Source organism: Prionailurus viverrinus, chromosome B3, assembly GCF_022837055.1.
Source record: "Prionailurus viverrinus isolate Anna chromosome B3, UM_Priviv_1.0, whole genome shotgun sequence".
NCBI classification, from domain to species: Eukaryota; Metazoa; Chordata; class Mammalia; order Carnivora; family Felidae; genus Prionailurus; species Prionailurus viverrinus.
Window position 1 is genome coordinate 26,197,991 of NC_062566.1, and position 19,413 is coordinate 26,217,403.

At 48.9% G+C, this 19,413-nt stretch overlaps 2 protein-coding genes across 8 annotated transcripts in view; both read left to right on the forward strand.

Moving 5' to 3' along the window:
• The first annotated feature begins 201 nt into the window (after positions 1-201).
• The window catches only part of SNUPN (snurportin 1), a 36,590-nt gene continuing 17,378 nt past the window's right edge, over positions 202-19,413 (forward strand). The window contains exons 1-2 of one of the 7 annotated variants that reach the window (XM_047861887.1): positions 16,911-16,951; positions 19,089-19,153. The gene's annotated coding sequence lies outside the window, so the exon portion shown is untranslated. The other 6 variants (XM_047861882.1, XM_047861886.1, XM_047861888.1 and 3 more) reach the window with 6 other exon arrangements.
• Positions 6,738-7,983, forward strand: IMP3 (IMP U3 small nucleolar ribonucleoprotein 3). Its single transcript, XM_047861890.1, has one exon. It carries the CDS (start codon positions 6,903-6,905, stop codon positions 7,455-7,457), a length of 555 nt encoding a protein of 184 aa, XP_047717846.1. The 5' UTR covers positions 6,738-6,902; the 3' UTR covers positions 7,458-7,983.

Consider the following 19,413-nt stretch of genomic DNA (forward strand, 5'->3'; position numbering starts at 1 on the left):
CACAACAGGCCGCCAACTCGTCGACCCCGGCGGCCTGGCCTGGTCTGGCCCGGCTCTGGCCCTGGCCCCCGGCCCCAGACCCAGTCCCCAGCCCCCAGCCGGTTCAGGAGCCTTCTCCCCGCCTCCCAAGTGGCCGGCCCCCACCCTAGGGAAGGAGGGGGCGCGACGAGGCGCTCTGGCGACTTCTGGCCACTAGCTGAGTGGCCTCTTTTGTTTGCCTATTTCCTCAGCAGTTTCTGAGCCTGAAGCTGACCCTGATCTGAGTCCACGGACCTCGTCCAAAGGTAATCCCCGCGGTACCCGGTCCCGGCGCGTAGGTCGTACAGACCCCCAACCCTGGCGTGCACGCACACACTCAACAGGAGTTTGGGGAGTGCGCTGCGGCGAGCAGATGGTGCGCCCGGCCGGCTCGCCGTCCGTCCTCCGCTCTGCCCCGCGGGCTCCGGCCGGTGGGCGGCGGGCTGAGCCCCCAGCCCGCCTCCGCGTCCAACACTCGCAGTCCCTCTGCGCCGCCAGCGAGGAGCTAGCTCCAAAACAACAGAAAAAGGGAATCCGGGAGGTGGCGTCCGGAGAAAGGAGGGAATAGCCGAGGCGGGGGGGGGGGGGGGGGGGTGAGGGGTGGGGAGAGGGAGGGAAGGAGGAAAAGCAGGCTGGGGAATTGGGCAAACTCCACAGCACTTCCGTGCGTCCTGGCTGGGCAGGGACGGCCCGGCTCCGCCCTCCCGCGGCCTGGGGCTCGGGCGCCGGGGCCCCCGCCTACTCCTCGCTTCTTTCCCTCTGGCGCTCGCCCGCACTCGCCCGCTCCCAGATCCGGCTGTGGGAGGGTGACAGCGACCAGCGCTCTAGGGGGCCGCGATCCCCCAAGACCCCCGCCCGCCCGCCCGCCCTCGCTGGGAAACACCTAGCGCCCGAAGGGCTCGAGCTCCGCTCCGCGCCGCCGCCGCCACCGCCGCCGCCGCCTCGCCTTCTGGGCTCGGTCACCCTCTTGCCTTTTCCGTGACGCAACTGGAGGAAAACTCCGAAAGTTTGCGAAGTGCGGGCTTGCGAGGAGGGCGCCAGAGCCGACACCCGGGGTTGGGGGTTAAGGAAGAGGGCTAGGAGGGAGACCCGCCGCCGACGCCTCCTCCCACTCCTCTGCCTCCCCCACCCCCACTCCGGCGAGGCTGGGCGACACTGGGCCTTGGCGCAGCCTAGGGATTGTTCTCCGGAGGGGGACCCAGAGTGGGCCCCGGAGTCAGCGGCGTCCTCTGGGAAGAAGCCTTAGAGGCCTGGGGTACTGGCCGCTACTGTCCTACTACCTTAGCCAGACAGGGCTGACGTGGGAGACTTCCTTCAAAGGGAAAGACAAGACCCTACATATGTAGCAACAGGGAACAAGTTTAGGCAAGACCCAGTTCCGTGATGCTTTACGCAGACTGGATTTTTTCCTATAGGCCAGCAGCAGCAAGGAGAGAGGGGTGGTCCGCGGAGGCTTCCAGGAAGAGGCAAGGGGGATTTGACCCTTGGTTAGCCCCTCCAGAACACTTTGGGCACGAACAGGCACTGTCCTGGGCACTGGGGATTACAACACAAGGAGGCAGTAGGTTGTGTCCCCCCTCTAGGGTTTACAGTCCACCCTCTTGTCCTTAATTCGTCTATTCTGTGTCTGTCTCATTTATTAAATCATGCATCCAAGAAAACATTAACTGAGTAATCAGTTCTGTATCAGGCCTCCTGGATACAAAGTCAAATAAGACATTGTCCTTACATTCCAGAAGCTCAGATATGTCCAAAGTCAAATAAGACATTGTCCTTACATTCCAGAAGCTCAGATATGTTGGGACAAGTAAACAGATAACTCCCCTACCCAGTGGGACAAGTACCCTGCAATGTGCATAGGAGGGCACCTACCCCAGCCTGGGTGGAGCAAGGATCAAGGAAGGCTTCCTGGAGGAGGAGGACCTAAGATGAGACAAAGGCTTCAGCCCCTACCCCTCTTCCTGGCTGTGCCCTGGAAACTTGCCTACCCCTTCTAGCTAGACCTTCCATTCTGTCTTCCTACTTGTTGCAGATTAATCGGCATAAGGTGGAGCTGTTAAATGTGGCACCTTCGGCTATTTTGAGGGGTGAGATTTGCAGGCCTCTGGCTCCAAAACCCAATTTCATTGGTGCAGTGAGTAGATCCAATTCCCTATGCAGGGCTGGCATATGACCTGAATAAAGGCTTATGTACAAACCCCAGAAGGGCAGGTATTAATTTTTTTTTAATTTTTATTTGTAATTAAAGTTTGGTTGACATACAATATATTAGTTTCAGATGTACAACAAAGTGATTTGACAATTATATACATAACCAAACGCTCACCTCAGTAAGTATAGTTACCAGCACAGAAATACAACTGTCAGGTAGACCTGAATTTTTGCATCAATAGATCAAGGCAATTTGGGCCACTCCTCACAAAGCCCAGTTACCAGAAGGTTAGCTCAGTGAATCTAGAAACCCCTTGAAGAGGGGATGGTGTAACAAGTTTTTCAGCCAAGAAACATTGAGATATTGTCCCCCCACAATAGGGCCAGCCTTGAGCTTAAGGATTCAGGTTATCCTGTCTCTCCTACAACCAGAGCTGAAGTATGTTTCCCCCAGCTGCTTTTGGGATACTGCTTCTCTGTGATCTCTCTTGGGTTCAGATAACCTCTCTTCAAGCTGGGCCTAAAAACAGCAACTACTTCATTAGTGCCAGACACCGTTGTAAACATTTTACCTTTATTAGCTCCCTTAATACAATCAGTGGGATGTCTGCTCATCCACCTAGGATCCTAGTCTTTAGTTGGTTCCCAAACACCTCAGTCACACATTCACAGACCAACCATCTTGGATTTACTCCCACACCTGTTTTGGGTGGGTTTTTCTAACTCTCAGGGACCACCCTTATTTCCAGGTTCTTGAGGGAAACTCTCTTGATGCTCACAGAGATTTCCATCCAGTATAGGTATCTCCCATTCCCTTCCTTCCAGTGACCTTCAAGCCTAGGGTAATGCAGACCCCTAGTTACTAGTCTCAGGAAACTGCACTTTGTGGTTTCCCTACACCCTGCCTACTCCCTTACGACAAAGTCCCTTTATTCAGTTCTCACATTATTCTAATTGGAGTGTGTTCTCTCTTTCCTGCCGGGGCCCTGATTCAAGCTCGGCAAACAGCATCCATTCCCCCTCCAAGCACCCAACGTTCCCCTTTTAGGAAAAGAGTCAATAAGAGAGAGCTGCAGCCAGTGGCTTCCAGGTTGAGCTGGTGGCAGCAGGAGTACACTGGACCACACAGTGGCAAAGCAGACAAGAGATGACAAGAGCCTGACAGTGCAAGGGTGCTGGGCTAGGGAGAAGTAAATCTGGGAGTTCATGGAGGTAGAATAGACTGGCATGGCCTCCAACAAGCTGTGAGTGTTGAGGAAAGAGTCAACCCACATCTTCAAAAAATAGATTCTCAATTCTACTTCCCCCACCAGCTACTGCCCCATTTCTCTTTGCGTGCCTGAGCAAAGTTCCTCAAAATAGCTATCTGTACTAACTGCCTATAATTTCTCTCCTCCCTTTCTCCTCTTAAACCCCTCTAGGCAGTCTTTCACCCTCACACTCCACTGAAACTATTCTTGTCAAGGTCAAAGTCATCAATGACCTAATAGTTATTCTCGGTTCCCCTCTAACTCAACCTTTCAGTAGCATTGGACCAGGTTGATCACTCCTTCCCTCTGGATACACTTTCTTCACTTGCATTATGGAGACCATACTCTCCATGTTTTCCTTCTACCTCACCGGTTTATCCTCTCTCCAACAATTCTCTTATTTACTTATTTTTATTTAGAGAGCAGAGGAGGGGCAGACAGAGAGGGAGAGACAGAATCCTAAGCAGGCTCCACACTGTCAGCACAGGGCCCAACGTGGGGCTCAAACTCACAAACTCCAAGACCTGAGCCGAAATCAAGAGTCAGATGCTCAACTGCCTGAGCCACCCAGGCGCCCCTCCAATAATTCTTAAAACTAGAGTGACTACAGAAAGCGCTCCTCTTGTCTTTTCTATCATCTTCATTTCTTTGATGACCTTGCCCTGGCTTGATACACCATCTATCTGCCAATAACACCTCAATTTTTTAATCTCCAACCTAGGCCTTTCTCTAGAATTCCAGACTCAAATGTCTTTCTCCTTGACATCCCTGGGATGTCTAACAGACACCTCCAACCCAACATGTCCCAAGCAATATTGGATATTGCCCCCCAAACCTGTTCTTCTTGGCAGCCTTCCCCATCTCAAGTAATGAGTAGTTTCTTCCACTTTCTCGGGCCAAAATTGGAGCCATCCTTGACTCTGCACATCCTCGGTCTCCTCTCACATCAACATCTCACTGCTGCTCTCCTGGTCCCAACCACCATCTTTCTCACCCAGACCACTGCAACAGTGTCCAACCAATGTCTGTTTCCACCTCTGCCTCCTGACAGTCTATTATCAACATGGCAGTCAGAGTGATCCATTTAAAATGTGTTAGATGTCAATCCTCTGCTCAAAACCATTCAGTGTCCTCATCTCACAAACATAAAAAGCAAAGTCCTTACTTAGGCAAAGGCCTATGAACCTGTTATCTGAACCCCCTTTCCTCCCCTCCCTAGCCCATTCTGCTCCAGCCAGGATGGCTTTGTTACTCCTCTTCCGACATGTCAGGCACATGCCTGTCTCAAGGCATTTGCACTGTTTCCTCTTTCTGACATACTCTTCCACTAGATATCCACATGGCTAAATCCCTATAAAATATCACCTTCTCAGTAAGACCTATCCTGACATGCCCTATTTAAAATTACAGCTCTTCCTCACCCCAAGCTCTCCTACAGCCTGCTCAATTTTGTTTCATAGCGCTTATCACTTGCTAAAACATATAGTTTATTTTTTATTTTGTTTATTGTCTGGGAGAAGGAAGTTAACCAAGAGTCCTACTGCAGACATGCTGAGCAAGAATTGAGGATGGAAGTGAATGAGGCTTGGGGGAATATGAAGGGTGGGGACACACTACAAACTGGGAGAAGATATTTGTTCCATATATAACTGGCTAAGGATTAATATCCATAACACATAAAGAACATCTTCAAATCAATTAGAAAAAAAAAACAATCTGTATTTGTTTTCTATTGCAGTTGTAACAATTTACAACAAACTTAGTGGCTTAAAGCAACACAAACTTATGGCTTTACAGAAATCCAAACTGGATCTCACTGGATCTCAAGTGTCAGCAGCGCCATGTTCCTTCATGAGGCTCTAAGGAAAAATTCGTTTCCTTGCCTTTTCCAGCTTCTAGAGGCTGCCCACAGTCCCCTGATCTTGGCTCCCTTTCATCTTTCAAACCCGCTATCACATCACTCAAACTTCTGCTTTCATCATCCCATCTCTGCCTCTTCAGTCTTCCTCTTTCACTTATAAGGACCCTTATGATAACATGGGACCCATCCAGATAATTGAGTATATTCTCACCATCTCAAAATCATTAATTTAATCACATCTGCAAAATCAGTGTGTATACACATTACCTGGGGATCTTGTTAAATGCAGATTTTGATTCTGTAGGTCAGGAATGAGACTGCATGTCCAACAAGCTCTTTGCTAGTCCACTGGCTACACTCTGAGTAAGAAGGTTCTCAGAGATGCATGTATAATGATAAAACTACTTTTTCTTTTTAAAACAAAAAGCAAAAATAAACACAGAATTCAGAATAAATACCATTACTTCTGGCTGGAGGAGTGGCTGGAATAGGTAGATGAAATAATCTTGATGATGTTTTCTTAAACCGGCTATTGGGTTCATAAGTATTCATTATAGTTTGTAACTTACACGTGTTACATATATTATTTTCCACATGTCAAGTATTAAAAGGACAATGAAAACTATACAAAAATAAAATAATCAACGAAGAAGCTAGGTGGCGTCAAAGGCCTGGGCAAATAAAGAGGTTAGTCCTGCAGCGCTACACTCAACTGTACCTTACAGATATAACTAGCCATAACAGCGTTAAATTTATTAAACTCAGTACTGGGTGACCAGTACAGAGGGTGACGGAAGTCCACCCTATCAGGCTTATTCGTTTGAGCTCAACTAAGGAGTTGGTTTTGTACTTAATATCCGAATTTCTCAGACTTGCTGGGTTTTTTGAACCACCCGACATCCCTACTAACAATACATATTTCAAAGAGGCTCCCGTATAGATCCCGATCAGTGCGTATAAAGAAGCGGCCCGGAAAGCAGTATTTTATAGGTTCGCCTGCATTCAGCCCCACTTGACAGGGAGGATCCACCCGCCCTCCTGGGGGCTACCTGGCGGTAGCGAGCGACCGCAATTACCCAGCCGGTCTCCCGTCCGCCGGATCCGGAAAACTTCCCACCAGGTGGGAGGAACCCGACGATGAATTAGCACGGTAAACCCCATCAAACAGGCGCAGCAGTCACCCGTCTTCCCCAGGACTGGCTTCCTCAGCTTCTATGGGCAGACACTCCCGAGAGTCCCTAAGGGCATCGGCCTGAATGAGAAGAAATGATTACCGCACTAGGGGATATATTTCTGGTAACTTAAGACCTCGTGGAAATTTAAAACAAAAAACAAAACCAAAAACACCTCGCTGTGTCGCCCCCGGCCCGCTGCCCCACCTCCGGCCTTTCTTCAGTACTTCTCCCACTCGGCTTCAGCCAACGAGAAAAGAAGAAACGCGAGATAGATGCATGGGGCGTGGCTACACCCTGACCAATGGAAATCAAGGGCGTGGCCTTGAGCCTTTCTTTCATTGGCCCAGGGCCCCCAGGGCGGCCTGCACTTCGGGATCCCAAGCGGAAGCCGCGCGGCCACTGTCTCTGCTTTTAGCTTTGGGTTTTGCGGCACCGGGAGCCGCCATCATGGTGCGGAAGCTTAAGTTCCACGAGCAGAAGCTGCTGAAGCAGGTGGACTTCCTGAACTGGGAGGTCACTGACCACAACCTACACGAGCTGCGCGTGTTGCGGCGTTATCGGCTGCAGCGGCGGGAGGACTACACGCGCTACAACCAGCTGAGCCGAGCTGTGCGTGAGTTGGCGCGGCGCCTGCGCGACCTACCCGAGCGCGACCCGTTTCGCGTGCGCGCCTCGGCCGCGCTGCTGGACAAGTTGTATGCTCTCGGCCTGGTGCCCACACGCGGCTCGCTCGAGCTCTGCGACTTCGTCACGGCCTCGTCCTTCTGCCGCCGCCGACTGCCCACCGTGCTCTTGAAGCTGCGCATGGCGCAGCACCTCCAGGCCGCCGTGGCCTTCGTGGAACAGGGCCACGTGCGCGTGGGCCCCGACGTGGTCACTGACCCCGCCTTCCTTGTCACACGCAGCATGGAGGACTTTGTCACCTGGGTAGACTCGTCCAAGATCAAGCGGCACGTGCTGGAGTACAATGAGGAGCGCGATGACTTCGATCTGGAGGCCTAGCCGATCGTCCCTGCCTTTCGAGGATGGGAAAGCTGAGACCTGATGCTTGAGATTCTGTGAGGGCGCTTGCCCCAAGAGTGTATCGGCCAAGTCGTTGGTTCTTAAGAACTTTGTCCCTCAGCAGCAGGTCACGCACAGAGCCAAAGGGTACGGCCGTTTTCCATAAACTTTTTTTGGTCCTTGGACTATTGATAATTACATTACTGATTTAAGAGACAATGGGAAGCGGTTTTTTGCGGCACTGCGGAATTGTTAGATTATGTACCTGAACCCTTGTAGTGCGAAGGAACTTTGAGCCCCTCCCCTCCCCCTATCTTTCCCTTTATTATCTTGTAGCAGGACAGTTTGGTTAAACCTGTTTAATTCGAGTACTTGCTCTTGTTTTGTGATTAAGCTATGTACAGACGATGGAGAGTCTGGTCTCAAGTTTTCATAAAATGGGTGAGCTTAGTATTCAGGGACCCACCCGTGCCTAAAGGGATGCTTTCCTAATGCCAATAAATGGCCCAACTTTTGTAAGAGCAAATTTTTGTCTGTTTTTCTCACGTAGGTTCACATCTGGGCTCCTTGGCTCAAGAACCCAGTAGAAAAGAACTGGGTCAGCAGCGACCTGCCTGTGGTGAGGCCTGCCACAGGGGCGCATGTGGAGGTTGCAGGATGTTGTACAGAGCTGGGCAAATTTGTCAGTTTACCAATCCCTTCCTGGGAATGAGTGTTTTGGCAGAGATCTTCCCCACAGGACTTCCTGTTGATATTCCAGCCCCAGGAAATACCATATTAGAGGGCTGAAGTGTTTGCTGTTAGCTTGCCTAAGGAAATAATCACCCTGTAGCTTGGCCATCTAGCGGTTAGAAGAGGCCCAGGAGGTTTCCTGGAAACATGGTCTTCGTGGTAGGGAATTGGAGAGTAGGGAGACTACCTCTTTTTACCCAAGACTTGCACGAGGAGAATAAATAGACTGCCAAGACCAATGGATTGGCTTTTATGTATGCCTTCTCCATTTCCCCAGGTGAAAGGCAGCATTTGGTAGAGAAACAAACGGCAGGTTGACACTAGCAAACGCCTCTAGTATGTGTCAGGCACAGCTGTAAGTGCATTACATGTTTTAATCTGTGTAATACTCCCAACAGTGCTATGAAGCGGGGAATCCAATTATCCTCTACTTTGCAGATGAGGAAACTGAGGCAGAGATGGGTCAAACTGCCCAAGACTGCATAGTCAGTAAGTGGCAGAGCTGGCATCATGCTCCCTTTAAAAGACTGTCAATGTTGGCACAGCCAGCCCTTGGGACAGGTAGGGGTTTAGAGAGAATCCCTGAATTTGAGTTTCCAAGCCAGCAGAGAAAGAGCAGCACCAGGCAATGTGATTGGTCCCCAGCAAGGTGCTGTATAAAGGTTTGAGCAAGGAGCAAGCGCTCAGCTTAACACTCACTGAGGCCCTACCTCAGTGGCTACCATTTGTTCCTCCCAACAACCCTGCAAGGTAGGTCATGTTATCCCTGCCCTTTTCAGCTTCAGAAAGAATTGTAAAGGCTGGGGTTCAATTCCAGAGTTGACTCTAAAGGCCATGTTCTTTTTGGTGCCATTCCTTTAGAAATGGAAGGAGGGGGGCACCCAGGTGGCTCAGTCAGTTGAGCAATTGACTCTTGATTTCAGCTTGGGTCATGCATCGGGCTCCATGCTGAGTGTGAAACCTGCGTGAGATTCTATTTCTCCCTCTGTCTTTCTGCCTCTCTTTTCTTCTAATTTTTTTTTTACGTTTATTTATTTTTGAGAAACAGAGTGAGACAAAGTGTGAGAAGGGGAGGGGCAGAGAGAGAAGGAGACACAGAATCCGAAGCAGTCTCCAGGCTCAGAGCAAGCAGTCGGCACAGAGCCTGATATGGGACTCGAACCCACGAACTGTGAGATCATGACTTGAGCCGAAGTCGGACGCTCGACCACTAAGCCACTCAGGCGCCCCTCTTTTTTCTTTTTAATTCTTTTTTAAACATTTATTTATTTTTGAGCGACAGAGCATGAGCAGGGGAGGGGCAGAGAGAGAGGGAGACAGAATCTGAAGCAGGCTCCAGGCTCTGAGCTGTCAGCACAGAGCCCGATGTGGGGCTCAAACTCAAGAATCATGACCTGAGCTGAAGTCAGACACTTAACCAACTGAGCCACCCAGGCGCCCCTCTCGCTCTCTCTTTTTTTTTTTTTAAATTTTTTTTTCAACGTTTATTTATTTTTGGGACAGAGAGAGACAGAGCATGAACGGGGGAGGGGCAGAGAGAGAGGGAGACACAGAATTGGAAGCAGGCTCCAGGCTCTGAGCCATCAGCCCAGAGCCCGACGCGGGGCTCGAACTCACGGACCGCGAGATCGTGACCTGGCTGAAGTCGGACGCTTAACCGACTGTGCCACCCAGGCGCCCCTCTCGCTCTCTTTAAAAAAAAAAAAAAAAGAGAAATCCTGCTCCTCAGCACTGAGCTCTGGTGGCTGGGCACAATCTCAGCCCATTTGAGAAATGTCCTTAGGGCTCCCAGGATTGGGGATTTCATGGAGAGTTTGGTGCTCTAAAAGCCACCACTGGCTCCTACCAGACTGCACAGGACAATGAAACAGATGTGCCCTTTGGAGTAGTTAGATCCCGCACCTGTAGCCCAAATGGATACAACTTCAAAGTTCTCTTGGAGGAAATTGGGTTTAGGAATTTAGGAGTAAAATACAAGATTCTTTAGAAAAGTCTTTCATTCTTTGCAGGGAAGACATGAAAGAAAGAACCTGTAACCACAAAATTTGGGCTTAAAAAAAACCCAAAAAACAACAACAACAACAACAAAAAACCTATGCCAGATTTAGAAAGCAAGTTCTGGAGCCAGACTGCCTAGTCTGAATGGTGGCTTCTATGCTTAACTAGCCATGTAACATTGGTTATTTTACTTAGCCTTCCTGTGCCTCCATTTTCTGTATTGCAAATAAGTAGTAATATGGGATAGGTGAAAAGAATGGGGAATTATTGCTGAACAGGTAGAGTTTCTGTTTGGGGTAATGAAAAAATTTTGGAAATAGTGGGGATGGTGAATACAACATGGTAAATGTAATTAACACCATGGAGTTATACACTTAAAAATGTTTAAAATGGCAAATATTTTTTTATTTTTTATTTATTATTTTTTTTTTTTGAGAGAACATGAGCAGAGGAGGGGTAGAAAGAGGGGTGGACAGAGGATCCAAAGCAGGCTCCATGATGAAGGCAGAGAAAAAATGGCAAATTTTATGTTACAGTTTACCACAATATTTTTTAAGTTTTATTTATTTATGTAAGTAATCTCTACACCCAGCATGGAGCTCAAACTCACAACCCTGAGATCAAGAGTCACATGCTCTTCCAAATGAGCCAGCCAGGCGCCCCCACAATTTTTAAAAAGTGAAAAATGGGAATGGTTAATAATAATACATTAAAAATTATGGAGGGGGGCGCCTGGCTGGCTCAGTCTGTAGAACAGGCAACTCGATGTCAGGGTCGATGTCAGGGTCGTGAGTTAGAGCCCCACATTGCTGTGGAGCCTACTTAAAAAAAAAAGAAAGTTAATGGAGCACCTGCATGGCTCAGTCAGTTAAGCATCTGACTCTTGATTTTGGCTCGGGTCATGATCTTACAGTTTCATGAGGTCAAGCTCTGAGTCAGTCTCGGTGCTGACACTGCAGAACCTGTTTGAGAGTCTCTCTCTCTCTCTCTCTCTCTCTCTCTCTCTCTCTCTCTTTCTCTTTCTCTCTCTGCTCCTTCCCCGCTCAGCTCCCCCACTGTCTTTCTTAAGATAAACTTTTTAAAACGTTTTTAAAAATTATGGAGAGAATTAAATGGTTTAATTCCTACAAAGTGCTTAAAGAAGCGCCTTGCATGGGTTAAAACCTAAAGCTTAGAGGAAGGCCAAAAAAAAAAAATAAATAAATAAATAAAGACCTTAAAACTCAGCCCCTCCTTTCTTTCCCTCCCCAGGTAGGGGTAGAAAGAGGGGTAGAAAAAGAAACTTGAAGGAAAGGCAGGGAGCTAGACTTGTTACAAAAAAGCCTAATGGATCAAAAAAAATGTATATACACAGTGGGCAGGAGGGCAAATTGATACACCCTCTCAGACAACTTTACAATATGTATCAAGAACCTTAGGAACATACATTATATACCTTCTGACCTAGAAATGTCATTTTCAAAAATTTAGCATAAGTAAATTATGGGTCTTTGCAAAAAAATAGCTATGGGGATCTTCATCACAGTATTTATAATACAGAATAATAGCGAAAAATTGAAAATGTGTCCCAAGGGGACTGGTTAAGTTATTGGATATCCTCAGGGTGCCTGGGTGGCTCAGTTGGTTGAGCATCCAACTTGGGCTCAGGTCATGATCTCATGGCTCATGAGTTCCAGCCCCCCATTGGGCTCTCTGCTGTAAGCTCAGAGCCTGTTCTGGACCCTCTAGGCCCCTCTCTCTCTGCCCCTCCCCGACTTGTGCACACACCCTCTCTCTTGCTCTCAAAAATAAATAAAACATTTTAAAAATAGTATTGGCTCTCCTTATGATGAAACACAGCCATTAAAAATTATGGTAGCAAGATAGCCCATCCCTTCCACATCTGGAGTGGGCCCAAGGTGCTGCTGGTCACACTTTGAGAAGCACAAGCCTTGTGCCTAGTCCAGTGCTTGGCACAGAGCCAGCACCACCACTAAGCTCCAGATCATCTCCCAACAACTGAGAGGGTGGGAGGCTGACTGGCTGCAGGCAAGAGTGGGCAAAAAGAAAGAGAAGCAGGGGCCTAGCCCTGCTGATGACTTAAAAGTGTGACTTGAGGCATGTCCTCTTGTGCTAGGCCTCACTCCCTCTCCTCTCTTTAATAGCAGAAGGCTGAACCACACTCTGCTCTGAAAGTTTTTGCTGTGGAGGAGAGGATATAAAAGAGTGCAGTCAACACTTAAAAAGAGGCAGCAAAGAAATTAGGGGTGCTTTGCCTGGCCCAGCAATCCTCAGTCCTGACCCAGGATGAAAGCTGGATGAACGTTAGGACAGATCTTGGTCTTAGCATCTGAGAATGGGCCCCACTGTCAGTCCCCAGGGAAGTTTCCAGAGGATATCCTCCTCCCCACCAGCCCCCACCACCATCCAGGGCTGGGACTCTTCCTAGCATGGGGAGGGGGCAATGTAGAGGTGAACCAAGTCACCCATTCAGCTCACCGGCTGAAAATCAGGAGCAAAATGAGATCCCTTAAAATACAGAGCAGGCAATGTCTGGTGGGCTAAAGATTAGGAACTTTGGACTCAGGAAGACCTGGATTAAAATCACGGGCATGCACTTTGGTCTGCAAGAAAGAGATCATCTTGGGCTCACCTAATTAGAAGTCGATTTATTCATTTATTTATTTGTTTATTTATTTTTAATGTTTATTTTTGAGAGAGAGAGAGAGAGAGAGAGAGACAGAGTGCGAGTGGGGAAGGGGTAGAGAGAGAGGAAGACACAGAATCCGAAGCAAGCTGGAGGTTCCTAGCTGACAGCACAGAGCCCGACGCAGGGCTCGAACTCATGAACCGCTAGATCATGACCTGAGCTGAAGTCCAGCACTTAATCGACTAAGTCACCCAGGCACCCCAAAGTCAACTTACTCATGATATGTCAGTCAGTTAAGGGAAAGGTGATCTTAAAACAAGAAGTTAAGCACTAATAAAACAAGATTTTTGATGATTTACCTTACATGGATGATCTCACTTAACTATAACCACCTTGGAGGTAGTTACTATTATTAGCCACATTTTACAGAGGGGGAAACTGAAGCATATGGAGGTGAAATAACTCTCATGGCCACAGACCAGCGGGTAGCTGAGTCTGGATTTGGACCCAAGCCATCCAGCTCCAGAACGCAGGACCTTAACCTCTCTGACATGCTTCCTCTCACCCAGAGCTGAGCCCTAGGGACCTTGTGGGAGTGGAGGAGAGGAAGTGTGGCTCCTCTGAGCTTTAGGGTCTCCTATGACTGCAGTTTCTGCATCCTGGCTCATGTGACAACTGTTAATACATGACTTTGTCACTCTCTCAAGTCAGAGTCTCCCTCCTGCTGAAGAATCCCTCTTCTACAGGGTGTCTCCCAGTGGGCAGTGAGAAGCTCTGGTCCTCAAGATGTTGAAGGGCCTAGGCCTTACATCACATCAAATTACATCAGGAGAGGGGCTCCTGGGTGGCTCAGTCAGTTGGGCGTCCGACTTCAGCTCAGGTCACGATCTCGCGGTCCGTGAGTTCGAGCCCTGCGTCGGGCTCTGGGCTGATGGCTCAGAGCCTGGAGCCTGCTTCCAATTCTGTGTCTCCCTCTCTCTCTGCCCCTCCCCTGTTCATGCTCTGTCTCTCTCTGTCTCAAAAATAAATAAACGTTAAAAAAAAATTTTTTTTTAAAATTACATCAGGAGAAAGCTGTTCCCTTTCCAATTCTCTTTCACTTCCAGTAACCTCAAGAGGAATGTCTTGGCTGGGGGACTGGACTTGAACACATGTATAATTCTTATTTACCTCCTCCTCTTTTTGAGAACAGTAAGCCCTCCCTGCCACCACTTTATGCCAGCCCTGCTCACTGGCCTCCTGATCCATCACTGCCCGCTTCAGTTCCCCACTGAGTGGCCAGTGTGAGCTCTTTCAAACTCAAATTTGGTTATCTCATAACTTTGAAGACCTCCATCTGCAATGCAAGTAAAATCCAAACTCCCCATTGCGGCCTACAGGCTTCGGTGTCCCACCTGCCTCTGTGACTTCATCTTCCCACCGCTTCTTCCTCCTCCCTGCCTTCTGTCTACCCCTCACACAAAGCCTCTCTGGAAATGGGGTCAGTCTCTCTGTCCTCATGACTGGCTCCTTTTCATCATTCAGGTCTTGACTCAATGTCATCTCTGAGAGGAGTTCCCTGAACACTGGCCCCAGGACCCACCCCACTTGCTCTCTACCCAGTCACCTGAGCTCCTTAACACCGGTCTGCAGTCAGCTATAGCACCTACCTTTTGTCTTTCTCTGCTACACAACTGGGCTGTAAGCCCCTGGAGGGCAGGGACTGGGTCAGTCTGAGTCATTTTGGTATTTCCTGTGGCACAGTACCTAACCAACGGTAGGCATTATACACACATCTGTTGACTGATGACAGAGTGACACTCAGGGCTCCCAATGAGAGCCTCCTCTTTTGGAAATGGCTGGACACTGTCCTGCTCCCAAGCTTCTCTGTGTTAGGTAGGGATTCCTCCTCCTGGGGGCGCTTACCGGATGATTTTAGGGGGTGCGTAGATTCTACCTTAAATAACATTGAATTATGGAGAGAGAAAGTGGATCTTCCCTTTTCTGTTCTCTTTGGATTTTGCTGATTGTACAAAAGAAAAGTTCTGTTTGTGTTACTCCATGTCACTTCTCCAACACTTGCTAATCTGATTCTTACAAAGTCCTCAGTCTCACAGTTTTCTGCACTTACTAGTATTTAGCTAGATTATAACATATACTATTTTCACAGTGTATATATTTTATAGATACTTTGTTAAAGTGGGAAGTGATTTAAAGAAATGCTACGGTGTTCCTCTTTTAAGTTTATTTATTTTCAGAGAGAGAGGGAGAGACTGTGTGTGTGTGTGTGTGTGTGTGCGCGCGCGCGCGCGTGTGCATGCTTGCACACACAGGGAAAGGGCAGGGAGAGGGAGGTAGAATCCCAAACAGGCTCTGCACTGCCAGGGCAGAGCCCAAGGCAGGGCCTGAACTTAGGAACCATGAGATCATGACCTGAGCTGAAATCAATAGTCGGACACTCATCCAACTGAGCCACCCAGGCTCCTCTATTTAGCATTTTATTTTTTCATTTCATGTTATTTTTTAAAGTTTATTTATTTTTGAAAGAGAGCAAACACAGCAGGGGAGGGGCAGAGAGAGAGGGAGACACAAAATTTGAGCTGTCTGTGCAGAGCCCAACACAGGGCTCAAACTCACGAACCTCGAGATCATGACCTCAGCCAAAGTGAGACACTTGACTGTCTGAGCCACCCAGGTGCCCCTGTTTAGGCTTTTTTAAGATAGTAAATTGATTTAAAGACATTAAGCACAGGTATATGTGTATGTGTATGTGTATGTGTATGTGTATGTGTATGTGGCCAGTGTTGTGAAGGTGAGGTGCCAATGGCTATAGTTGGGGAACTAGAACACTGTTCTAGGCAGAGCAGGCCCTTGTGGAACACAGACTGGCTCCAAATGAACCCCTGGGCCAAGTACCATTTAGTTTGTTCTTTTCAGTGATATGAGAAGTTATTCAGCTGAGTATGAATGAGGGACTGGAGCCTTTTTTCCTGGACCTCAGCTCATTTTGCTTTAATGTGTAGGGCCTTTGTTCTTTTCTGTGCAGTTCTGACCACTTAGTGTGACCTCCATAGTCATGGGTAGAGAATGGTGGTTCTGGGACACAAAATACTTAATATCCTGATGTCAAAGTTCCCTAGTGAAGTCGGGCCCTGGGCTTTTCTTTGTCTGTCTCATAAATCAGGCAAACATGAGCTATTATTTGAGGATGCATCAAATAAATAACCTAGTGCACAGCCTTGCTCAGTCGGACTACTGAAAGAGTCAGACTACTCACTGGGGCTTCCTGGGTGGCTCAGTCGGTTAAGCGCCAGACTTTGGCTCAGGTCATGATCTTGAGGTTCATATGTTCGAGCCCCACATTGGGCTCTGTGCTGATAGAGCCTGGAGCCTGCTTCAGATTCTGTATCTTCCTCTCTCTCTGCCCCTCCCCCACTACTTCTCTCTCTGTCTCTGTCTCTGTCTCTGTCTCTGTCTCTCTCAAAAATAAGTAAAAATTAAAAAAAAAAAAATAGAGCTCACCTACATAAATTCTGAGGCCCAAAAAATTGGGTCTTCCAGGGCCCCAAGCACCCATTACCCTCTGTATCAGTCTGATCTTCTGTGTTTTTTTGTTCAAACGGATGGTGTCATGTACTTAAAATATGTAGCAAGTAACATCTTGGCATTCCTTGGACTCAAAACGTGTATTTTCTGTAGTGTAGTAATATCCAACTTCTCTGTAAGTCCAACATTCAGCAGTTCAAATGTTTGGCTTGAAAGCTGTGTGATTTTGGTCAAGTACTTAACCTCTCAGAGCTTCAGTCTACTTCTTTGTGTTATTTGGAGGTTAAAGGAGATAATGCACGTGAAGCAGTGTCTGGCTCAATGTAAGCATTCAGTAAATGGCTGTCACATCTTTAGTTTGCGTCTCATCAGTCCTCCCTCCAAGAGGCTGCATTCTAATTTGATTATCTCTCCTAAATCTCGGCTGCTTCTCCCCTCCCTACCCCTTTGCCGTAATCCCTTCAAGGAATTCACCAAGGTCTACTGAGTGCTACGTTTTGCGCCAGACGCTGCCTTCTTAAGCAGCAATCAAGCCAGGTCCCTGCCGTTGCCAAGCCCACAGCCGAGTAGGAAAGAGACTCCCAAACTGAGCAAACGGGCTGTAATCGAGGTATGTCGCCGGTGTAGTAAGAGCGAAAGGGACGGGAATGTCTAATTGAGACGGGTGTGTGAGGAGTCGGGGGCCAGGGGTGTCGTCCAGGCAACCGGCACTGCCGGCATAGGAGAGAGAGCGGACTGCCTGTACTCCTAAAAAGCGGGCGGATCTGGGGGAAGCTTCAGGACCCAGGGCCTGGAGGGCTGTGAATGCCCAGCCCCGAGATCGGGGATCTTCCCATTGGCGAAAGGAGCCCCGAGGAGCTTGTGGTCAGGCCTCGGCAGGGCCAAGTCACCGGGCAGGAATGGTCCCGAACAGTGCATCACAAAAGGACCCCTGCCTGGGCCAACCGAAAAAGCGCCAGCCAGTGAAGGCGGAAATAACGGCCCGCGAGCGACCGGACGGCGGCTGCACTCCCGGAATTCACGATGGTGGGCGGAGCCGGAAACTCCCGGCGCGCGGCGGGTGGGCCCGGCGGCGCGGCAGCGGCCAAGGGGGTGGGCCCAGCCCTCCCTGAGCAGCTGATTGGTCTGCTCCCGTCAGCAGTGGCCGCGGCTCCTGGAACTGTCACCTCCTCCTGGTGAGTCCTGGGTTCGAGCCTGGGCCCCGCCGGCTCCCGAATTGCCCCTCGGCTCCCGGCTGCTTCTCCCTCTGGCCGGCTGGTACTCCTGGACTCCCGAGGCGTCCCCTGGAGAGGCAAAGCCAGGCTCAGGCTCCCCTTGAGCGCGCTGCCGCTCTTCTGTTACAGGCTGTCGGGCCAGGACCCCTCAGGGACTTTTTGTGGGGGAGGGGCGAATCGTGCAAGGCCTAGGGGGCCGCGTTCCTAGAGAAAGGCTATGCGGGGCTGTGGCGGGGAGGACGACCGAGTGGAGCAGGTAGTGTCCCCGGGGCTGGAGCCCCGTGGAAGCAGCAGTGGAGCCATAGATCCCCGCCTGGGGAGTGGGAGGCGGGGGCGCCGGAGGGGGGAGGAGGAGGCAGCAGAGGCGGCAGGGGACGCGCGTTGAGTCTGGCTGAGACCACCCGGGCTAAGGTCAGGACCCTTGGAGGCAGCCCCATCCAAGGAATGGGTTGAAAGAGCAGGAGCCAGCCAAGAACAGCCACAAAGATACAGAGGGCCGCCCCAGTATCCAAGGCGTGTGTAATGATTTTGTGATTCTTGGCGGAACGGGAGGCCACACCAAGATAAAAGCATGGCAAGGCCTAATGAGTGTATTTCAGATTTGGTCATTACTTTGGTAAGCCGAGGACATCATGAATTCTTTAAAAGATTGTGTTATAGAAGTGTTTAGACGTGTACACAAGTACAGGAAAATACGGAAAATAGCATACCATTATGAATCCCACGTAATCATCACCCAGCTCAACCACAAATGGCCACCCTGGTTGCATTACAAGTATGTTAAGATTCATTGGGGCACCTGGGTGGCTCAGTCGGTGAAGCCTCCGACTTTGACTCAGGTCAGGATCTCGTGGTTTGTGAGTTGGAGCCCCACAATCGGGCTCTGCGCTGACAGCGTGAAGCCTGCCTTAGATCCTGTCCCCCTCTCTCTGCCCCTCCCCAGCTTGCACTCTCTCTCTCTCTCTCTCTCTCTCTCTCTCTTTCTCTCTCTCTCTCAAAAATAAATAAGCATTAAAATTTTTTTAATTAAAAAAAAGATTCACCTCGAAACCATACCAGTAATATGTCAATCTTAAATTTAAAAAAAGGTTCCCTTCATGTTTAATGAGTATAGAGGTTCAGTTTTGCAAGATGAGAAGAATTCTGGAAATTGGTTGCACAACAATGTGAATGTACGTAACACTACTGAACTGTAACTTAAAATGGTTAAGATGGTAAATTTTATGTCATGGATTTCTAACCACAATTTTTTTAAGTTCCTCTCAAAAAAAAAATGCTGCAAATTAGGGGGGGAAATCTGACTTCAAATGTGCAATGGAAAGTAATTCATTGCCAAATAGAGACCCATAATGTTGTTATTAACCATGGAGGCTCTGGAATGAACCTGTTGGTTTTGGTGCTCAGAGCAGTGGGACCTGGTCTGGGGTGGAGTTTAAGCACTGGGGATGTCTTCTGTTTTATACTACACCTAAAGGGTTAGGCCAGCCCAGCTTTGTGAGTCTGATTTCTCCTAAATGTTCTTTTTTCTTACAGTCTGAGGCACACCTTTAACCCTTAGCTAAGCTCCTATGCCACTTCATACCTTCATTCACAGAAAGGTGAGTGACATGTGAATTCACCTCTTTCTCTCTACTCCCATTCTTTAGGGCACACCTGGGTACTCTGTCTCCAATCTACTCCATCTCCCAAGTGTACCACATGTCAGTCTTTCACACACCTTGGGGTTAACTGGTAGGTAGCCTTCTACATCTAGCTCTTTGACAAGTGAGTCCTACATGGGTAGCCCTGAAACCTTCCTTTTGTCCACTCCAAACAAACAAACAAAACAGACAAACAAAACAAAATATACAATGAGAAA

Excerpts from the sequence above, each read along its gene's own strand:
- IMP3 (XM_047861890.1), top strand. The coding sequence starts at position 6,903 with ATGGTGCGGAAGCTTAAGTTCCACGAGCAGAAGCTGCTGAAGCAGGTG.